General features: G+C 35.1%; 1 protein-coding gene across 2 annotated transcripts; it reads left to right on the forward strand.

Annotated features, from left to right (window-relative positions):
- Positions 1-15112: 15112 nt before the first annotated feature.
- On the forward strand, positions 15113-19102 carry LOC133822653 (sulfhydryl oxidase 2-like). 2 transcript variants are annotated; one of them, XR_009887961.1, is made up of 8 exons: positions 15113-15623; positions 16481-16505; positions 16588-16680; positions 17201-17382; positions 18010-18079; positions 18170-18237; positions 18470-18695; positions 18854-19102. XR_009887961.1 is itself a non-coding variant. In XM_062255057.1 (8 exons), the coding sequence occupies exons 1-8, from the start codon at positions 15406-15408 to the stop codon at positions 18977-18979; spliced, it is 933 nt and encodes a 310-aa protein (XP_062111041.1). In that variant the 5' UTR covers positions 15116-15405; the 3' UTR covers positions 18980-19102. The 2 variants fall into 2 exon arrangements, 1 of the variants encoding a protein (XP_062111041.1); XM_062255057.1 differs by having other exon boundaries at positions 15116-15623; positions 18470-18620.
- The last annotated feature ends 1752 nt before the right edge of the window (positions 19103-20854 follow it).

Raw genomic sequence — 20854 nt, forward strand, 5'->3', positions numbered from 1 at the left:
CGATTTGCCTTTAGCCTTTCGACCTCCTCTTTTAGGGATTTTTTCCTATCATTGTCCAAGAGCCTCCTTTTTTGTTGCTTCGGAAGGAAGCTCTTATCTATGTTGAGTGCATGGCTTATAACGCTCGGACTGATCCCTACCATATCTGAGTGTGACCATGCAAACACATCCTGGTTCTCTCTAGGAAGCAAGTTAATTGCTATTTCGCATTCTCAGAAAGACTCTTTCATATTTTTACCACCCTTGTCGTATCTTTCTCATCGAGCTTCACTTCCTCAAGCTCCTTAGTTGGTTCGAGCTTGACCCTTCTACTCTAGGGTCAATATTTTCTTTGATTTCGAAGACAGATCCATTTATTTCCTGAATAACAACAAGTGCTTATGCACTTGTTTGGTTATTTCCTCTCATGGAAATGTTATAGCATTCCCGTGCAGCGAGCTGGTCTCCCTTCAGCGTCCCGATGCCATTAGACGTCGGGAACTTAATGGCCAAATGCCTAACAAATGTCACCGCCCCCAGCCCAATCAAGGTTGGTCTCCCGAGCAGTACGTTGTAGGCAATCCCATCATCTTGGTCACTGAGGTTGGATAGTCTCCCAAGGTTACTGGGAGCTCGATGGATCCCGTGCTGGCAATCCCTTCACCTAAAAATCCATACAACGTTGTTGCACAAGCTTTCAAATCTCAAAGCGTGAATCCCATCTTTTCTAGAGTGGCCTTATAAATGATATTGACTGAGCTCCCATTATCAATCAGGACTTTGCGCACCCTTTTGTTGGCAAGCTGAAGTGTGATGACCAGAGGGTTGTTGTGGGGGAACTGAACATGCGAAGCATCTTCTTCTGTAAAAGTAATGGGCTGAGATCCAACCCTTGTTGCTTTAGAGCTCGCAATTTGGGTTCGTAGGGAGAACTGTCTCCAGTCTTGAGCTCATTCACATACCTCTTCTGGGCATTTCTGCCCGATCCAACAAAGTGTGGTCCTCCAGAGATGGTTCCCACATCATCCCCATCTATTGGGGGAGGTCGATCATCCTCCCTTGCTCAGGAGGTGTTATTCTGTTGGGCAGTTTGCGCAGAGGCTGCCCTCTATCCAGTCGACGCCTGAGTGGTATTTCAGTTTCTTATGTATTGTCCAAAATATCCTCTTGAGATCATGCCTTCGATCTCGTCTTTCAGATGTCGGCACTCATCGGTGGTATGTCCAACGTCCCTGTGGAACCTGCAATACTTGTTGGTGTCTCTCTTTGACTTCTAATTTCGCATTGGGTCAAGTCGCCTAAACGGTACCTGATTCTCATTTGCGACAAAGATATTCTCCCGAGTTTCATTGAGCTTGATGTAAATCGTATAAATGGAGAAATACTTGTCTCCCTTCTTCTCCCCCCCCCCCCCCCAACCCCCCTTTGAGTTATTCCCTTCATTTTTCTTTCTTTTTGAAGGGTTATCTCTTGAGGGTCGAGATGTTGATGGGGTAGCTGATGTCGAGGATGAGTTAACGTTCATCGTTGCAGTTATAATTTGGGAAAAACTTATACAGGATCTTTATTTATTTTCATGTAGATTTAATATTAAACAAATTAATATGAGATAACCTAGAACACGTTTCTAAAATTGATTTCAAAGAGAAACAAAGACAAGAATACTTACAGTATATGCAACGGAATGAAAGAGTCATTCCTTCAGTTTCTCTAACTCTTGTATCCTCTCTGTCACAGAGTATTATCAAGAAACTGAACCTATCTTCTATTTTCTTCACAGCCTTCCAATGTATCCTTAAAATCACCTAGACTAGTGTAGGCAATTCTCAACACATGAGATAGATATAGAGAGAAGAAGAGAAAATAACAAAGAGGCTTAGAAAAGGACTTGCGCTTAGAAAGAATCTAAAACTATTAGAAAATCTGACTTGTGACTTATCAAACTTGTCTCTAAGCACTCCTTTTATAGACTCAATTAGCCCATTTAATTTAATTAAAAAATCAATAAAATAATAGCCATTTTAAAGCCTGTGGTCGAAATTATCATGGGCTTTAGGCCCATGAAATTTCCCATTTGATTATAAGCCCATTGGACTTAAAATCAAGGCATGTATTATTTTCTATTCATTTAATTAATTAAATAATTATTTAAATCCTTCATCAAATTAATTATTTATAATTTGAACCTTGATTTAAACTTATTTATTAATTTAGATACCAATTTATCTTAATTAATAAATCTGCCATGATTTCTCTTTCTTCTCAAAATTACACAACTCTGTGAAACTATCCAAAATTGACCTGGTCAACTTTGATAATTAAATCAATTAATTGAGACTATCTAGATAATTTTATCCAAGGTACAATGGGGACCATGGCCCTAGGAAATCAAGCTCCAATAAGTTATCATAAATCTAACAAATAAATTTACTAACTTATTAATTCCTCATGACTCCACCATAGACTCAGAATTGCACTCTTGAATTCATAGAACGCTCTATAACAAATATAGATATGCTATTAATTATCCATTGTTACAACCATAATTGTCACTTAATCCTCTATAGACAGTCTACAATGAGATAGGACTAAAATACTGTTTTACCCTTCATTGTATTTTATCCTTAAAACACTTAGTTCCTTGTAAATGATATTTCAATAAACTAATTTAATTACTGAAATGAGATCTCTATCATTTAACACCTTGAACCAAACTAAAATGAAACCATCGTTTCACTTCTTCATCAGAAGCTATAGACGTTCATATCTATGATTAACACTCCCACTCAATTATACTACCGAGTTCCCAAGATGTAAGTATGGGCTAGTCCGTAGGATAAGCTGGTAACGAACAAGTCAAAGAACTCAAATAATACAATCAGTTAGAATACTAACCACTCATAATTGATATTGAATTGACTATTATATTATTTTATAATATAATGTAATATAATATTATATTATAATATAATGTTTTAGATTAAATAAATGTGACAAAGAGTGTCACATATCGTAACATATAATAGAGAGTTACAATATTTAGATAAATGAGATATATCCAAATAATGTAACATATTTGGTGTTACAAATTTGTAACTTCCAAATATTACCCTTTATTGTGTAAATTTGGTGTTACACAATATTGAGATGAATTTCATAAAGCCATTTGAGAAATGGCTGTTAGAGATATAATTTTAACCCCAATAATGTGTTTTGGGGGTTACAAAATCATTTGGGAGGGTTTGGAACCGTTTGGAAAAGCAACATAATTTTAAGTGCTGAAAATGGTCAGTGGCCGCGGCCTGTGGGACAGAGAGTAGTGGCCGCAGCCACTAATGTCTCTGGCCGTGGCCACAGGCCAAAAACTGATCATTTTTTCAATTTTTTCAATCTTTGTTGAAGGCTCAAAAACCCAAATAACTCTCAAATCTCATTTTTAATTCCATATTAATCCAATTAAACATTGGTAATAGCCATGGGGGTTGGTGGAATTTGAAATTCCAAGGGTGTCTCTAAACTCTATAAATAGGAGCCTATAGTTCACTTGAAAGACACAACATTTCTATCCATTAGAGCACTTGGCTAGAAACACCTTGAGGCTTGATAATTCCATAAAGCATTTCCAATATCTGTGAGAGATCCCTTAGTGCTTGAGTTAGGGGGAAATAAGCTTTTGGACAAAGGTTTCAAACCTTGTTCAAGTTGGTGATCCCCAACACTCTTCACTTTGGTTGTGTGAGTGAGAGTTTATTGTTCTTGTTCTTGTTCTTGTTCTTGTTCTTATTTTCTTCTATTGCTTTTCTTCTTTTTCTTCTTGTTCTATTCACTTGAACTTTTGTTTAAGAGTTGTAATCCTTTTATTTCCTTGTTCAAACACTTCTAGTTTATTTGTATCTTTTGTAATAGAGTTGTATTTTCTATTTCTATCATCTTACATCCCCTTCTCCTTTTATTTGTATTTTCATTTATAGAGTTGTAACACTCGTTTAATCAATCATTATTTATTTGTAATACATTGCATGGAGTTGTATTTTCTTACCATTTCCATTGAGGCAGTCTATTTTTTTTCTTAACATTCAAAAGCTTATCCCTTTATTTGTTTCAATGGAAGGTGAGACCATCAAGATCATGAATCAAGACCTAGTGAGATTGGATAGGTTTGATGGGTCCAATTTTACTAGATGGCAAGACAAGGTGAGGTTTCTTTTAACCACTCTCAAAATTGCCTACATCCTAGAATCCACTCTAGAACCTCTCCCAACACAATCCGACAAGGACACTCCCGAGGAGGTGGAGAAAAGAAGGAAGAGGGAGGAGGACAATCTCCTTTGTAGGGGTCATATCCTCAACACCCTATCCGATAGGCTCTATGACCTCTACACCAAGACCAAATCAGCCAAGGAGATATGGGATGCACTTGAGAAAAAATTCAAGGCGGAAGAGGAAGGTACCAAAAAGTTTTTGATATCTCAATACTTTGATTTCAAATTTTTTGGTGATAAACCTATTCTTTCTCAAATTCATGAATTGCAAATAATTGTTAACAAACTAAAAGTTTTAAAGATTGAGCTTCCTTAGGCCTTTCAAGTTGGTGCTATAGTGGCTAAATTACCACCAACTTGGAAGAGCTATAGGAAAAGAATCCTACATAAAAATGAGGATTATTCTTTGGAGGAAATCCAAAAGCATATTTGAATCGAAGAGGAATCGATATGTAGAGATAAACTTGTGGAGGGGTCTAATGGAGAGACTTCCAAAGCAAATGCGGTGACACAACCAAAACATCCCAAAAACAAAGGGAAAAAGGGTAACGAGAAACATTTGGGTCCAAAAACCAACCCAAACAAGTTTAAGGGCGAGAAAGGTCCTTGCTTTGTGTGTGGGGAAAAGGGTCACTATGCTAGAGAGTGTAGGCATAGAAAAGACCAACAAGGACCTAAGGTGAACGCAACTCTCAAGAGGAAAACATAGTTCCTACCCTTAGTGAGGTGAATGCGATCCAAGGCAAGGTGAAAGGGTGGTGGTATGATACATGTGCCACCGTCCATGTCACCTATGACAAATCATTGTTCAAGACCTTTGAAGAGTCAAAGGGCAACCATGAGATTCAAATGGGCAATGAGGGCAAATCCAAGGTACTTGGCAAAGGTACCATTGAAGTTTTTTTCACCTCCGGCAAGAAAGTTACATTAGTGAATGTACTTTATGTTCCCGAAATGAGTAGAAACTTGGTAAGTGGTGATTTGCTTGGCAAGCCCGGCATTAAAGCCGTTTTTTAGTCCGGTAAACTTATACTTACCAAATCAAATGTATTTTTGGGAAAAGGGTACTCTTGTGAGGGAATGATTAAATTGTGCACCAATGATGTAACTTTCAATGTTATCAATAAAAATGTTAATTCCGTCTATATTGTTGAGTATGATTCTTTATTTTTGTGGTATCTTAGACTATCGCATATAGGTTTTTCAACCATGAAAAGAGTAGTTAAATGTGGTATGATTTCATGCAATATTAAAAACTATGGTAAATGTGAAACATGTGTTAAGGCAAAAATGATTAAGAAACCATTTCTTAGTGTGGAAAGATCATCTAATTTATTAGATTTAATCCATAGTGATCTTTGTGAATTAAATGATATTTTAACTAGAGGTGGTAAAAGGTATTTTCTTACTTTTATAGATGATTATAGTAGATATACCTATGTGTTTCTTTTAAAGCATAAAGATGAAACTGTTGATGCTTTTAAATTATATAAATTAGAAGTTGAAAATCAACTAAATAAAAAGATTAAGGTGCTAAGAAGTGATAGAGGAGGAGAGTACTTCTCTAATGAATTCAATACATTTTGTGAAGAAAATGGTATAATTCATGAGTGCACTGCACCTTATACACCACAACACAATGGTGTTGCCAAAAGGAAAAATAGGACTTATCTAGAGATGATAAATTCTATGTTGGTGTTTTTTAAGTTGAACTTCAACTTATGGGGTGAAGCACTTTTAACCGCTTGTCACATTCTTAATCGAATACCGATGAAGAAAAATGAGATATCTCCATATGAGTTATGGAAAGGAAGAAAACTCAACATAGGGTACTTCAAAGTGTGGGGGTGTCTTGCATATTGCAAGAAAAACGAACCTAATAGAACAAAGTTAGGTTCAAGAGCCATAAAGTGTGCTTTTGTTGGTTATGCCAACAATAGTAAAGCTTATAGGCTATTAGACTTAGAGTCTAATATTGTGATTGAATCTAGAGAAGTTGAATTTTTTGAGAATATGTTATGTGACAACAATTCTCAAGCTTCAACATCTCTAAAGAATAATTTGTTATATGAGAACAATTCTCAAGCTTCAACATCCAAAGTTGATTCTCAAGAGAAGAATTCTCAAAAGGATGTAAAGCAACCCTTTGACCCTAGAAGAAGTCAAAGGCTTGAAAATCATAAAAGTCTAGTAGTGGATGAGATAGATTCTCAACGAATTTCATTCTACATGGTAGAAGGAAATAGAGAGGAAGTTATTAGGAAAATTCCTATTGTACTTCTCATTGAGGATGATCCTAAGACTTATAGAGAAGCTATGCAATTGAGAGATAGTGCATTTTGAAAAGAAGCCATCAATGATGAGATGGATTTCATTCTTTCCAATAACACTTGGGAATTGGTAGATCTCCCACCGGGGTCTAAGCCAATTGGGTGTAAGTGGGTATTTAGGAGGAAATACCACACTGACGACACCATCCAGACCTTTAAAGCTAGATCAGTAGCTAAAGGGTTTAGGCAAAAAGAGGGTATCGATTATTTCGATACTTATGCGCCTGTTGCAAGAACAACTTCTATAAGAATTTTGTTCGCTTTAGCTTCTATACACAACTTGTATGTTCATCAAATGGATGTCAAAACAACATTCCTTAATGGTGACCTCAATGAGGAGGTCTAAATGGAACAACCCGAAGGGTTTGTACTACCCAAATATGAACATAAAGTTTGTAGATTTGTAAAATCCTTATATGGATTGAAACAAGCTCCTAAGCAATGGCATGAGAAATCATGTCTAATGGGTTTAGACATAACAATGGAGACAAGTGTTTGTGTTCCAAAACTTGTAAGGGATATGTGGATGACATGCTTATTCTAAGTAATAGCATGAAAGGGATAGAAGAAATGAAGAGCTTTCTATCATCAACCTTCAAGATGAAAGATCTTGGAGAAGTTGACACCATACTTGGTATGAAAGTAAAGAAACATAGTGGGGGTTTTGCGTTAGGGCAAGCCCACTATGTTGAGAAAGTATTGAACAAATTTAACCATCTCAAGGTTAAAGATGCCAATACTCCATTCGATCATAGTGTAAAACTAGAGAAGAATGAAGGAAGAACGGTGACTCGTGCTATAGGGAGTCTAATGTACGCTGCCAAATGTACTAGACTTGATATAGCATTTGCGGTAAGTAAACTTGGTAGGCTTACAAGTAATCCAAGTGTGGATCACTGGAAGGCAATTGGAAGAGTCCTAGGTTATCTCAAGAAAACCAAAGGATTAAGCCTTCACTACTCCAAATTTCCTTCAATTTTAGAAGGATATACAGATGCAAGTTGGATATCCAATCTTGGGGACAATTTGTCCACAACTGGTTGGGTATTTACACTTGGTGGAGGTGCAATTTCTTGGGGTTCCAAGAAACAAACCTGTGTATCTCATTCCACTATGGAAGCAGAGTTCATAGCTCTAGCTGCTACCGGCAAAGAGGCCAAATGGTTAAGGGATCTATTGATAGAGATTCCCCTCATCAAAGAGAATGTATCTACTATATCGATACATTGTGATAGCCAAGCGACATTGGCTAGAGCATACAGCAGAGTGTATAATGGGAAGTCTAGACATATTAGTCTAAGACATGGATATGTAAGAGAATTGATTCAACGAGGAGTCATCTCAATATCCTATGTGAGAACAAGTGAAAATCTGGCGGATCCTTTCACTAAGCCACTAACGAGGGATTTAGTGGCTGCATCATCTCGAGGGATGGGACTTAAACTCCCTAAAGAGATTCACGATTGATGGTAACCTATCGTAACACTAGTTATTCAACTAGTGTTAGGTTCAATAAGTAACAACAAGTCAATCAAGTGAATATTAGTTGTACTCAAAACAAAACTCATCTGAGATATTGAGTACTTGTGTGTTACCAAGTTGAGGGTTGAAACCGAAAGGTTTTTTAATAGAATTCAGTCTTGTAAAGACAAGTATTTTTTGTAACAAAATACTGTAAGAATTCTACCTATATGGACCTAGGGGTGGTGCCGCCTCTCATGAGAATTTGGAGTATTCTCAAGAACGTCCATGAATGGAAAGTGCACATGGCCATTAATGGTGCAAAGCGAGACATAGAGGTCTCAAGTGAACATCGCAAAGGTGTATGTGTTATCACCGATTTGTTATAATGAAAAGATGGTTCAATGCCTAGTGCAACCAAATTTTCGACAAATTTTGTGATAATTACACAATAGTAAAGTTCAAGTTGAAAAACACTTTGCTTTATGCACTAATGCAATGACTCCTATAAGACATAGTTCTTATTTAATCAAGTGGGGGATATGTTATATTTTAAAATATAATGATTGATTAAATAAATGTTACAATAGATAACTATTTACTCTAGTGGGGGAATGTTATATTATTTTATAATATAATGTAATATTATATTATATTATATTATAATATAATGTTTTAGATTAAATAAATGTGACAAAAAGTGTCACATATTGTAACATATAATAGAGAGTTACAATATTTAGATATATGAGATATATCCAAATAATGTAACATACTTGGTGTTACAAATTTGTAACTTCCAAATATTACCCTTTATTGTGTAAATTTGGTGTTACACAATATTGAGATGAATTTCATAAAGCCATTTGAGAAATGGTTGTTAGAGATATAATTTTAACACCAATAATGTGTTTTGGGGGTTACAAAATCATTTGGGAGGGTTTGGAACCGTTTGGAAAAACAACACAATTTTAAGTGCTGAAAATTGTCAGTGGCCGCGGCCTGTGGGACAAAGAGTAGTGGCCACGGCCACATGCCAAAAACTGACCATTTCTTCAGTTTTTTCAATCTCTGTTAAATGGCTCAAAAAAACCCAAATAACTCACAAATCTCATTTTTAATTCCATATTAATCCAATTAAACATTGGTAACAGCCATGGGGTTGGTGGAATTTGAAATTCAAAGGGTGTCTCTAAACTCTATAAATAGGAGCCTATAGCTCACTTGAAAGACACAACAATTCTATCCATTAGAGCACTTGGCTAGAAACACCTTGAGACTTGATAATTCCATAAAGCATTTCCAATATCTGTGAGAGATCCCTTAGTGCTTGAGTTAGGGGAAAATAAGCTTTTGGACAAAGATTTTAAACCTTGTTCAAGTTGGTGATCCCCAACACTCTTCACTTTGGTTGTGTGAGTGAGAGTTTATTGTATTTGTTCTTGTTCTTATTTTCTTCTATTGTTTTTCTTCTTTTTCTTCTTGTTCTATTCACTTGTACTTTTGTTTAAGAGTTGTAATCATTTTATTTCCTTATTCAAACACTTCTAGTTTATTTGTATCTTTTGTAATAGAGTTGTATTTTCTATTTCTATCATCTTACATCTCCTTCTCATTTTATTTGTATTTTCAGTTATAGAATTGTAACACTCCTTTAATCAATCATTAATTATTTGTAATATATTGCATAGAGTTGTATTTTCTTACCATTTCCATTGAGGCAATCTATTTTTTTTTCTTAACATTGACCTATGGTCAACTATATGATATAACTAGAATAGATAATAACAGTATGTTTACTTATCTTATCTGTTGGTTTTTATTGATCAAATCAGAGATTATGCGCAGCGGAACAACAATCAAATTGTCAGATTAATCCCATAAAATTTCTAGATCTACTTCTTCACACTCATATATATATTGAATCAAGGACAAGAATAGAAACATTACCTCAGGTCATTCCTTGCTGCTATCTTTTCGTATGGCTGAATCCTTGAGATCTCACACCAAGATCTTCCAAAATGTTCTCAGTCACCCAAAGAACGAGTGTGGGCTCGCTATACAAATAATAGGCAATAACTATTTATCAGATATTCTCAACACATGAGATCTGATAAAGTTTGGACCTAGGTTTTGTGAAGAACAATGACCTTTGTTTTGTCACTAATCTTTTTTTCTGAGAGAATCCTAGATATTTTTCTATCCCTGAAAACTTACGTTCTGTGAAAACTGATATCCAATCTTTAATAATATCCAATATATTAAAATATTTGTTATTTTAAACAAATTCAAAATAACTGATCAGTTATCAGATTTTTGTTTAAATAATAATATTTAAATCAAATCAAAATATCTCATTATTTATTTAATATTTAAATAACTAAAATTGTGGAATCAAGAGACCAAGTTTATCTCTTATGCGTGTAGCACAGTGCATTTGCACTGTGCCACACGTGTACCACATGCATGTGCATGCATGTGATTTTTCCCAATTTTTATTATTATTTAAATACCAAAAATCCCAAAAATAAATTAATTCAAAATTAATTATATTTTTGTTAAATCAAATAATTAATTAATTACACATAATTAAACAATAATTATGTTTGATACATAGAAAAATATTTTACTTATCACATAAGTCCTTTTTACCCATTTTTGTATTTGCCTTTGACAGTGATTGTTTGAGCCATTCTGGGGACCATGGACCTATAACATTAAGCTCCAATAAATTGAAACTAAATAATTAAACTCTTTAATTATAATAGTTAATTTATTAATTCTGATATTACTCCACTATAAATTCAGAATTGCACTCTTTATGTTATAGATATACTTTTACAGAAATCTTTTTCTTAAGTCGTCCATTGATATAACCATCTTACAATAGTTCAACCCTCTAATTAATTAGTTCATAAATTAGAATGGAAGAATTACCATTTAACCTTTCTAATTTATTTCTTATTCCTTAAGTACCATTAATTCACTAGTGAATAATTAATCTATAATCTAATTATAGATTTGAGCTCAAAATCATTCAGTTCCAGAATTAACCCTTAAGGGAACTAATATACGATCCGTTAGGAAAGATTAGATTCCGTGTTGTTGATACATGTTCCCAGCCATCCATGATATTAAATCTCCAAAACAAAAGTCATTAGCCTCATTCTTTGAAGAGACCTTAACGAGTGAATCAAAAGATTTAATAAACATGAACAGGAGTTCATGAACACTCAGGATTTAGGTTGATCTATAAATGATCATCTGTTATGATATGAATTACAAGTCTTTATTGTTAAATGGTTTTTGGATAAAGACTTTAATTCACATCGATCCATGTCATATATAATCATATTATATAAAGCACCTTTACCGAGATGTCTTACCACATCAATAATCCGAATCTAGATTATTTGTATCATTATGATACTCAGTAAACCATACTTACAACTCCAATTAAAGAATTCCATAACTTTAATTTGTCGTTGTTGACCATTTTTATTCATTCATGTGATCTTAATTCTCTCGTACTAATACAAGATCACATCCTCAATAATGAATATGGAATTTTTCTGATATTTACAAAATTATTCAAACAATAATTTAACAATCTAAATATGACAATAATAATAAACCATTGTATTTATTTATTCACAGAAAAAACAAATGTCTTTACATGCTTTTAAGACACACTCCTAACATTATCAACTATCAATATCGGTCCTGCCCGATGTAACAAATACATCCGATCTTATCTACTTTGCTAATGTTCTGGAAAGAACATAACACTGTAATGTGTAAGTAGATCATATCGTAGATTGGCAAGTCAGTGTAAATCCGGTGCACTGACTAATCTTAGGACTAACTTATTTTGAATATATAATCATATTTATATTCCACTGTGATTACGTCACTATAAATAAGATTAGCTATATGCTCGGGATTTAATAGAAGTTTATATTAAACAAATAATCATGAAAATAAAACATGTGAGCAAAGTGATTAACCAAGTCAAAAAATCATTTCTATTCTTTTATTGATAATAAAATGAGATTACAAACAATTTGGGTTTTAATTAGGGCATAAAACCCCAAAAATAATGGACTGAGGGGTCAGTTTTAATGCTGACCTCGCCTCCTCTACATTGACGAATCTCTGGGCCATTTTGTGGAATTTGGTTATTGTTCTTATCGGCTTTCTCTGCATATCATCCCAAAGGGGACTCCCTGGAAATATACTAGCTCGAACGGCCATAAGATGACCACTGTCATCAACATTACGGGCTTGCGCCACCTCGATGTTAAACCTCATCATGTAGCTTTTTAATGACTCCCCCGACTGTTGTCTGACATTGGTCAAGGTGGAGGCCTCGGGCCTGACACCTACCATGCCCTTGAATTATTTTTTAAATTCCTTTGCCAGTTGATCCCAAGACAAGATCGAATGTCTTCTGAATTTATCAAACCAATTTTTCACTAGTCCTGTCAAAGTAGTTGGAAATAACATACATCTGAGCTCGTAGCCAGTGTTGCTGACTCGCATGATGGTGTTAAATGTGCTCAGATGGCTGTACGAGTCTGAGTTCCCGTCAAAAGGACCTACATATGGTATGTTTAATCCACAAGGGAATGGCGTGTTTGATATATGTGGAGCAAAAGGCTCGAGTTCCTCATCGAAGTCGTCGGCCTTGTTCTTGTACCTTTCATCCTGAAGGAGCCTGAACGCTATTTCGAGCTAATTAATTCTCTCCTGGACCAAGTCCATTGGAGGCTGGTTATTGTTTATAAAAACTCCAGCTCCCTAACCCGGTATAGGGTTATACTGGTTCCCATATACCGGCTGCACAGGTTCTTTTCGGCTGTTCAGATGTGCACTTAAATCGGGGTTTGAGGGGTTGGCTTGCCCCCGATTCTGGTTCAGATGATCTCGAAGATCACGATTATTGTCATAATTTCCATTATTTCTGGGTTCAGTATTATATACACTTACAAACCTAGTGAGGTCCAAACTCTCACTCATAAAACTAACATTTCTATCTGGTTAAGGGGCTCGATGGTTGCAAGGTGGATCTTCCACTGACCTTCTTGCTCCAGTTGTTTGCGATCTTGACATGTGGCTTCCTGCTGGTTGGACTGTCCTATGTCCTCAGGTTGTCTCTCGTTCGCCCCCGTATCCAGGTCGAGTTCGACGGTTGCCGTCTTGGCTGCCACTTCAAGATGGCCTTTGTGATGTCTGCTCCCCTGCCCGGTTCCTATTAGGAGCAAGCTAGGGTGCTTCTCGGATCGGTGATGGGTGCTTTATGGGAGACGGTGGATGTCTTATAGGCGATGGTGGAGGCCTTCCATTGTTGGGCCTGGAAGGTCCAAAATTGGCCCAGACTGGTTCTGGGTTATTTCAGATTGATTTAGGGTTAGTGCTCCGAGCTGCTGGGCGAGCTCGGTTATTCCCTGTTCCTGTAGTTACCTCCATCGTTGGATTACCAACGGTATTAGCTTGAGTATTCCTCCCAAGACGATTGTCGCCAGTGTTTGCCTTGGGCCTTGACTGGGTCTACTGGGCCCCTTGTTCGGCCCTTCTGGCGGCTGTGCTCCCGCGGGGACGCCCTCTGGGCCTCTAGGGTGGTGCATGGACCTCGGCGGCCTACCTAGCCAATTCTTCGTTGCGCCGTGTGGCCTCTGCCAATTGTTGACGCAATTGGCGATTCTTCTATTCCACAATGGGAATGTACCTCTCAGGATTATAATAGAGGTCCTCGTTGGGCCTGGGAGCAGGCGCCCCCTGGAGTCAAATGATGCACTCCCCTCGTCTGGGCCGTGGTTTGTCATTGGTTGTTTCCTAGGCCTGCAGGGGTAATTCTCAATTTGAGGAGTTTGCTCCTCATGTATTTGGGGCAATGGTCGCCCACTAGCTCCCGGGTTGTTTGTGACGACCATTGATGCAATGCAGGAGTTATTTGATTAAACAATACAAAGATTTTCTTAATGCACTCAATGAAAACACCAAACTGTTGACGCCATTTTTCGTCAACTTAAATTTGAAGAGCACTAAACAATACTTCAGAAAATAAGAAAAGAACAGTAGAACTTTTACGTGGTTCAGCAGTTAAAATCCGTCTAGTCCACGAGTCAATATTATTGAATCGTGATACTCTTTCCAAAGCTTTCTCAGAGTAATTCGGCTGAGTATTCTCAGTACCAATTTTTGCGTGAATACAAATGAAAACTACCAGACTATTTATAAGCCTAGTTAGGAGAATATTTTCCCCTGATTCAAGTTACAACCAACTATTCAAATCTGAAATAAATGTAAATAAATAATATCTCATGATAATTAAGATTTAATATCAAATAACAACAAATTCCTAAGGAATAAGGATCTCCTAACAGCTGTCATGTGCTTAATGTGTTGCTGACCTCGAACACAAAGTTAACACGCCTTCGAGATTGACTAATACTTCGAGTTCGCTATTCCAATCAGCCTCCTCCCTAGCTAGTGGTTTCATCGAGCTCAATCTTCAGAAATGAATATATTCGAGCTTACAACTAAGGCTCGAATAACACCCATATGCATCGAAAAATATTCTTTCTTTCAACCTTGAACCTTAAGCTCGAGCATTTTAAACTTGTGCTCGATCGCCAACAAGAATAGGTCAGGAATCATGCATATTTATACAAGTATTCAACTACTGCTTGTTATTTTTGAGCTTACGCTTTACGAGCCTACATTTCGAAACTCATTTATTCATCCTCGAAATTTGGGTGTAACAGATTTAATTTTTTATTTTTGTTTATTTAAATTATTTCAAAGTTTTATTTATACAGTTTATTTTATTAATTTATAAAATATTTTTAAAATAAAAAAAATAAATCAATAAAAATGAGAGTAATATGTTTATATTTGAAATATGAGGAAACCATATTGCAGCGAGATAATAATCTTATAAAGAAATGAATGATGATTATTATAAACATAATTATTTACCAAAAAATATATTAACACCTCACAAAAAAACTCGATAGAAGAATTTTTTTTAACGGTCCGTACAAGAAACTTTAGGGTGAGAACAAATAAATAAATATTTAGGAACATACCTACTTTGGTTAGATTAGATGACAAAACCGGGGAGAGTTTAGAATTGTACAGGACTCGACTCGAAGAATAAGAGCTTCCCTTTTCAAATCGTACAAAATAGTTGAAAAAACGTTATTGGAAGAACCCTTTCGAATAACCCATTTCCCCCTTCTAAGTTCCAACCTCTGCAACAACCTTACCAGTTGCAGACAAAATCGCCCAACGGCCATTTCGTTCGATCTTATTAAGGAAAAAAACCATTTTCTTAAAAAAAAAAACCTTCTGATTCTGATCTGGGTTCCATGTCTTCTAAGCTTTGGAATACGGTTTTGAGTCTCTTTTTGCTGAGCTTCTTTGGATGGTCATCAGCTTCTTCGGGATCGCGTTCGATCCTCAGAGAAATCGGTGCCGAAAACGGTGATCCTCGTGACTATGGCGTCGATTTGAATCTTACCAACTTTGATTCTGTCCTTAAGGATACCCCGGCTACCTATGCCGTCGTTGAATTTTTCGCTCACTGGTGAGCTATTCTTTTTTCTATATTGAATGTTTTCCTCTTCAATTGTCCATTGCTTATGCAAAACTTTGTACGTGTTTTTACTTGTGTGGGTATGTGTTTCAACGAATGACAATATAATTTACCTTGCATTAAGGATCTATATTGAGGAACTCAATAATTTATATATTTAAAGTTTGAATTTATGACCATGAGCTAGCTAACCCTGTTTAAAGAGGTCCCTTTTAATGAGTTCTAATTTGGATTTGTTTAGGCTTGTACGTAAGGCTGTAATTGCAGATTGTCTCTTTTAAAGGTTCCATCTTTCATGCCGTATGCGAATGAAATTTTGATTCAATTACTGGTTCAAATGGTAGACTGGTGTTGAATTCAATGAGATTGATTCATGTTGGCACTTTTGTTTTTTGTGTAAATTTAAGTTCAGCATTGTGATTTTGTGCACAAGATGGTTAATTTGAAGATGAAAGTATATTGGACTGGAAAGTAACTTGAATTGGTGAACGGTTTCAAGAGTTGATTGATACACTTTCAGTAGTTGCCTAGTTGGTATGTGATCTGTTGTGCGTAGAAAGCATTTTCTTGAATTTGCAATCAGAAATTCTGGAAATACAATAGGCCCAACATCATTCTCTTAATTATTGTTATTATGATTAATTTTATTTCAGTGTTGTTTTAAATTGAATTTGTTTGAAGTTCTATGAAAGAAAGCACTTTTCCTGCATGACCTTTTTATTGATAAACCAACATGTTACTCTCTCTCACTGTTATGCACTTATATGTCATCATTTGAAACTAGTTTGCAATTATAAAGGTGTGCGTTATGTGAAGTTTAATCTTCTGTTTTCTTACTGGCTTGGCAGGAGTCCTGCTTGCAGAAATTATAAGGTATACATCCATAAATCTTTTTAAATATTGTTGATGCATCACTGTCTTGATCATTGGTTGCTGACTAAAATTAAATTTGCAGCCCCATTATGAAAAAGTAGCAAGGCTTTTTAATGGACCAGATGCGGTTCATCCAGGGATTGTATTGATGACTAGGGTAGACTGTGCATCTAAGGTATTTATAATGTTTTCTTTTTTCCCTTATACTGTTAAACATGTCACTTGACATGCATTTTTCTAAAACTTTCAGAACATTTGTCCATTATTTCCATGTGTGAATAGCTACCTGATTATAATGTCTAGTTGAGGCAAAACTCTTAAAATGTTTTCTCAACAATTTTTGAGAACTAGCAAAACTCAAATTAATTAAGACAACCTTTCTTAACACAAGTTTTTAGTGGCACGGTCCTTTGCTTCGTTTGGTTCAATTTCATGTCTTTGTTTTCTCATTACAATTAAATTCAAGTGATTGGTAGATATAGTTATTTTGGAAAAAGGCTACTTTGCAATGTATCCTTTATAATATTATATTTTCTTTGGTCACCGATTTTGTATTTATCTATTGTTGCCCCCCATCCTTCTGGAGTTTTTCTGTTTCGTTCCTTGATTGTTTATGTCTGTTATGTATATTTTGTATTCTATCTATTAAAATGTATTAATAATTAGAACATTCGTTTGCTTATTTGGCAGCACAGATAAATACTAAACTCTGTGATAGATTCTCTGTGAGTCATTATCCTATGCTCTTCTGGGGACCCCCTTCTAAATTTGTTGGTGGTAGTTGGGAACCTAAGAAGGAGAAAAGTGAAATACTTGTAATTGATGATGGGCGTACAGCTGATCGGTTACTTAATTGGATCAATAAGCAATTGGGCAGGTATGAAGTATCTATGTTTTTCACTTTTTTAAATTAAGTTTTTTGAAAATCCCCCCTTGCTTTCATTATTGCTCTATCGTGTACTCTTTTATATAAAGTTTTTAGAAAATCCCCCCTTGCTTTCATTATTGCTCTAACGTGTATTCAGAATTGGTGACTGGCCTTTGTCTTATTTTGTTATTTTTCTTCTTTAAGATGTGATGGGAGAGAAGTCTTGGTTCTCTTGACATGTTATGCTTACTCGTGTCACTGAGAAAGAAATATTAAAATCAATTATTGGATGGATGTATAGGCACAAGTATTTCTTTCTCCCATTAAATGGATTATTTGCATTTTTTTTCTCCTTGTTTTTCTACATGCATCTTTGATGGTTATTTTAGACTTTTAGTCGGGTATCTTAGACATAAATTGTCAATGTGTAAACTAAATACGGTTTGGAAAACAAATGTGATATGTGCACAGAGTGTGCAACTGTGCATATTCATCAAAATAGCCGAATCAAAGTTTAGTCCTACAGGTATTTCAAAAAAAAAAAAATAAGTTTAGTACTACCGGGAATAGAATTTACCTCCAACATCCAGCTTCAAGTGTGATCATGCTGATTTTTAATGCTCTTTAAATTTACAGCTCATTCAGCTTGGATGATGAGAAATTTGAAAATGACCATCTTCCATCAAATGTCTCAGACCCTGGACAGGTACATCAGAGAGCACAAGTTTGATTTTCCACCTTTTTAGAAATCTTTTATCAATTCAAGATGAATTTTTCAATACATGATTTGTCAAAGATTGCACGAGCTGTCTATGATGTTGAAGAGGCTACGACCACTGCCTTAGAAATCATCTTAGACACAAGGTAGAAACTGTTTCCTCCCTCTTGCCTCTCTTTGGCAATTGGTTATATTATGTGCTGATTTAACCTGTCCTCTGTCTGTATTTCTTCAAATCAAATACTCGAGCTTCACTCATTAAATTTCTTCAAATTTTAGTAGCTCATCACCCTTCTAAGAGGTAAAGACCATTTCTCCTTATTCGTCACTTAGGCTATAATGCTACTTTGTATGGTACTCTAAGACTATATGTATCAGGTGCCGAAAGGGAAGTGCTGAGATTCTTGTGAACTTTGATGATTTGTTCCCATCAGATCTGCTGTTGGCCGACAAACAGGAAGAAAATGATGGAAAGAGTCCATTGAGTAGTTTCCAGATTTGTGGAAAAGATGTTCCTCGTGGATATTGGGTTGGTACCTGAAAATCTGCACTTTACTGTTTGCTCCTTTTGCTTCATCTTATCATGTGATGTACAATTGTACAGGCAGGTTTATCTAACCGCATTTTATAGCTGGCTAATGCATTTCGATTTAATCTCCAAAAAGTTTAATTTCTTTTAGTATATCTTTCTATTAATTTGCACAAAATAACAGCAAATGCAACTTTCATAATTTGTTGATTTTCTTTTGGTGCTCTTTACAGAAGTTTTGCCGTGGCAGCAAGAATGAATGGAAAGTGCATATGGCCATTAATGGTGCAAAGCGAGACATAAAGGTTTCAAGTGAACATCGCAAAGGTGTATATGTTATCACCGATTTGTTATCATGAAAAGATGGTTCAATGCCTAGTGCAACCAAATTTTTGGCAAATTTTGTGATAATTCCACTATATTAAAGTTCAAGTTGAAAAACACTTTGTTTTATGCACTAATGCAATGACTCTTATAAGACAGAGATCTTATTTAATTAAGTGGGGTATATGTTATATTTTAAAATATAATGATTGATTAAATAAATGTTACAATAGATAACTATTTAATATAGTGGGGGAATATTATATTATTTTATAATATAATGTAATATTATATTATAATATAATGTTTTAGATTAAATAAATGTGACAAAGAGTGTCACATATTGTAACATATAATAGAGAGTTACAATATTTAGATATATGAGATACATCCAAATAATATAACATATTTGGTGCTACAAATTTGTAACTTCCAAATATTACCATTTATTGTGTAAATTTAGTATTACACAATATTGAGATGAATTTTATAAAGTCATTTGAGAAATGGCTGTTAGAGATATAATTTTAACCTCAATAATGTGTTTTGGGGGTTACAAAATCATTTGGGAGGGTTTGGAACCGTTTGGAAAAGCAGCACAATTTTAAGTGCTGAAAATGGTCAGTGACCGCGGCCTGTGGGACAGCGAGTAGTGGCCGCGGCCACAGGCCAAAAGCTGACCATTTTTTCAGTTTTTTCAATCTTTGTTAAACGGCTCAAAAAACCCAAATAAGTCACAAATCTCATTTTTAATTTCATATTAATCCAATTAAACATTGGTAACAGCCATGGAGATTGGTGGAATTTGAAATTCAAATGGTGTTTCTAAACTCTATAAATAGGAGCTTACAGTTCCCTTGAAAGACACAACATTTCTATCCATTAGAGCACTTGGCTAGAAAACTTGATAATTCCATAAAGCATTTTCAATATCTGTGAGAGATCCCTTAGTGCTTGAGTTAGGGGGAAATAAGCTTTTGGACAAAGGTTTCAAACCTTGTTCAAGTTGGTGATCCCCAACACTCTTCACTTTGGTTGTGTGAGTGAGAGTTTATTGTTTTTGTTCTTGTTCTTGTTCTTATTTTCTTCTATTGCTTTTCTTCTTTTTTTTCTTGTTCTATTCACTTGTACTTTTGTTTAAAAGTTGTAATCCTTTTATTTCCTTGTTCAAACACTTCTAGTTTATTTGTATCTTTTGTAATAGAGTTGTATTTTCTATTTCTATTATCTTACATCTCCTTCTCCTTTTATTTGTATTTTCAGTTATAGAGTTGTAACACTCATTTAATCAATCATTATTTATTTGTAATATATTGCATAGAGTTGTATTTTCTTACCATTTCCATTGAGGTAATCTATTTTTTTTTCTTAACATTGACCTATGGTCAACTATATGATATAACTAGAATAGATAATAACAGTATGTTTACTTATCTTATCAACTGTCAGTATCGGTCCTGCCCGATATAACAAATACATCCGATCTTATCTACTTTGCTAATGTTCTAGAAAGAACATAACACTGTAATGTGTAAGTAGATAATATCGTATATTGGCAAGTCAGTATAAATCCGGTGCACTGACTAATCTTAGGACTAACTTATTTTGAACATATAATCATATTTATATTCCATTGTGATTACGTCACTATAAATAAGATTAGTTATATGCTCGGGATTTAATAGAAGTTTATATTAAGCAAATAATCATGAAAATAAAACATGTGAGCAAAATGATTAACCAAGTCAAAAAATGATTTCTATTCTTTTATTGATAATAAAATGAGATTACAAACAATTTGGGTTTTAATTAGGGCATAAAACCCAAAAAATAATGGATTGAGGGGTCAGTTTTAATGCTAATCTCGCCTCCTCTACATTGACGAATCTCTGGGCTATTTTGTGGAACTC

This window comes from Humulus lupulus, chromosome 3, assembly GCF_963169125.1.
Source record: "Humulus lupulus chromosome 3, drHumLupu1.1, whole genome shotgun sequence".
NCBI classification, from domain to species: domain Eukaryota; kingdom Viridiplantae; phylum Streptophyta; class Magnoliopsida; order Rosales; family Cannabaceae; genus Humulus; species Humulus lupulus.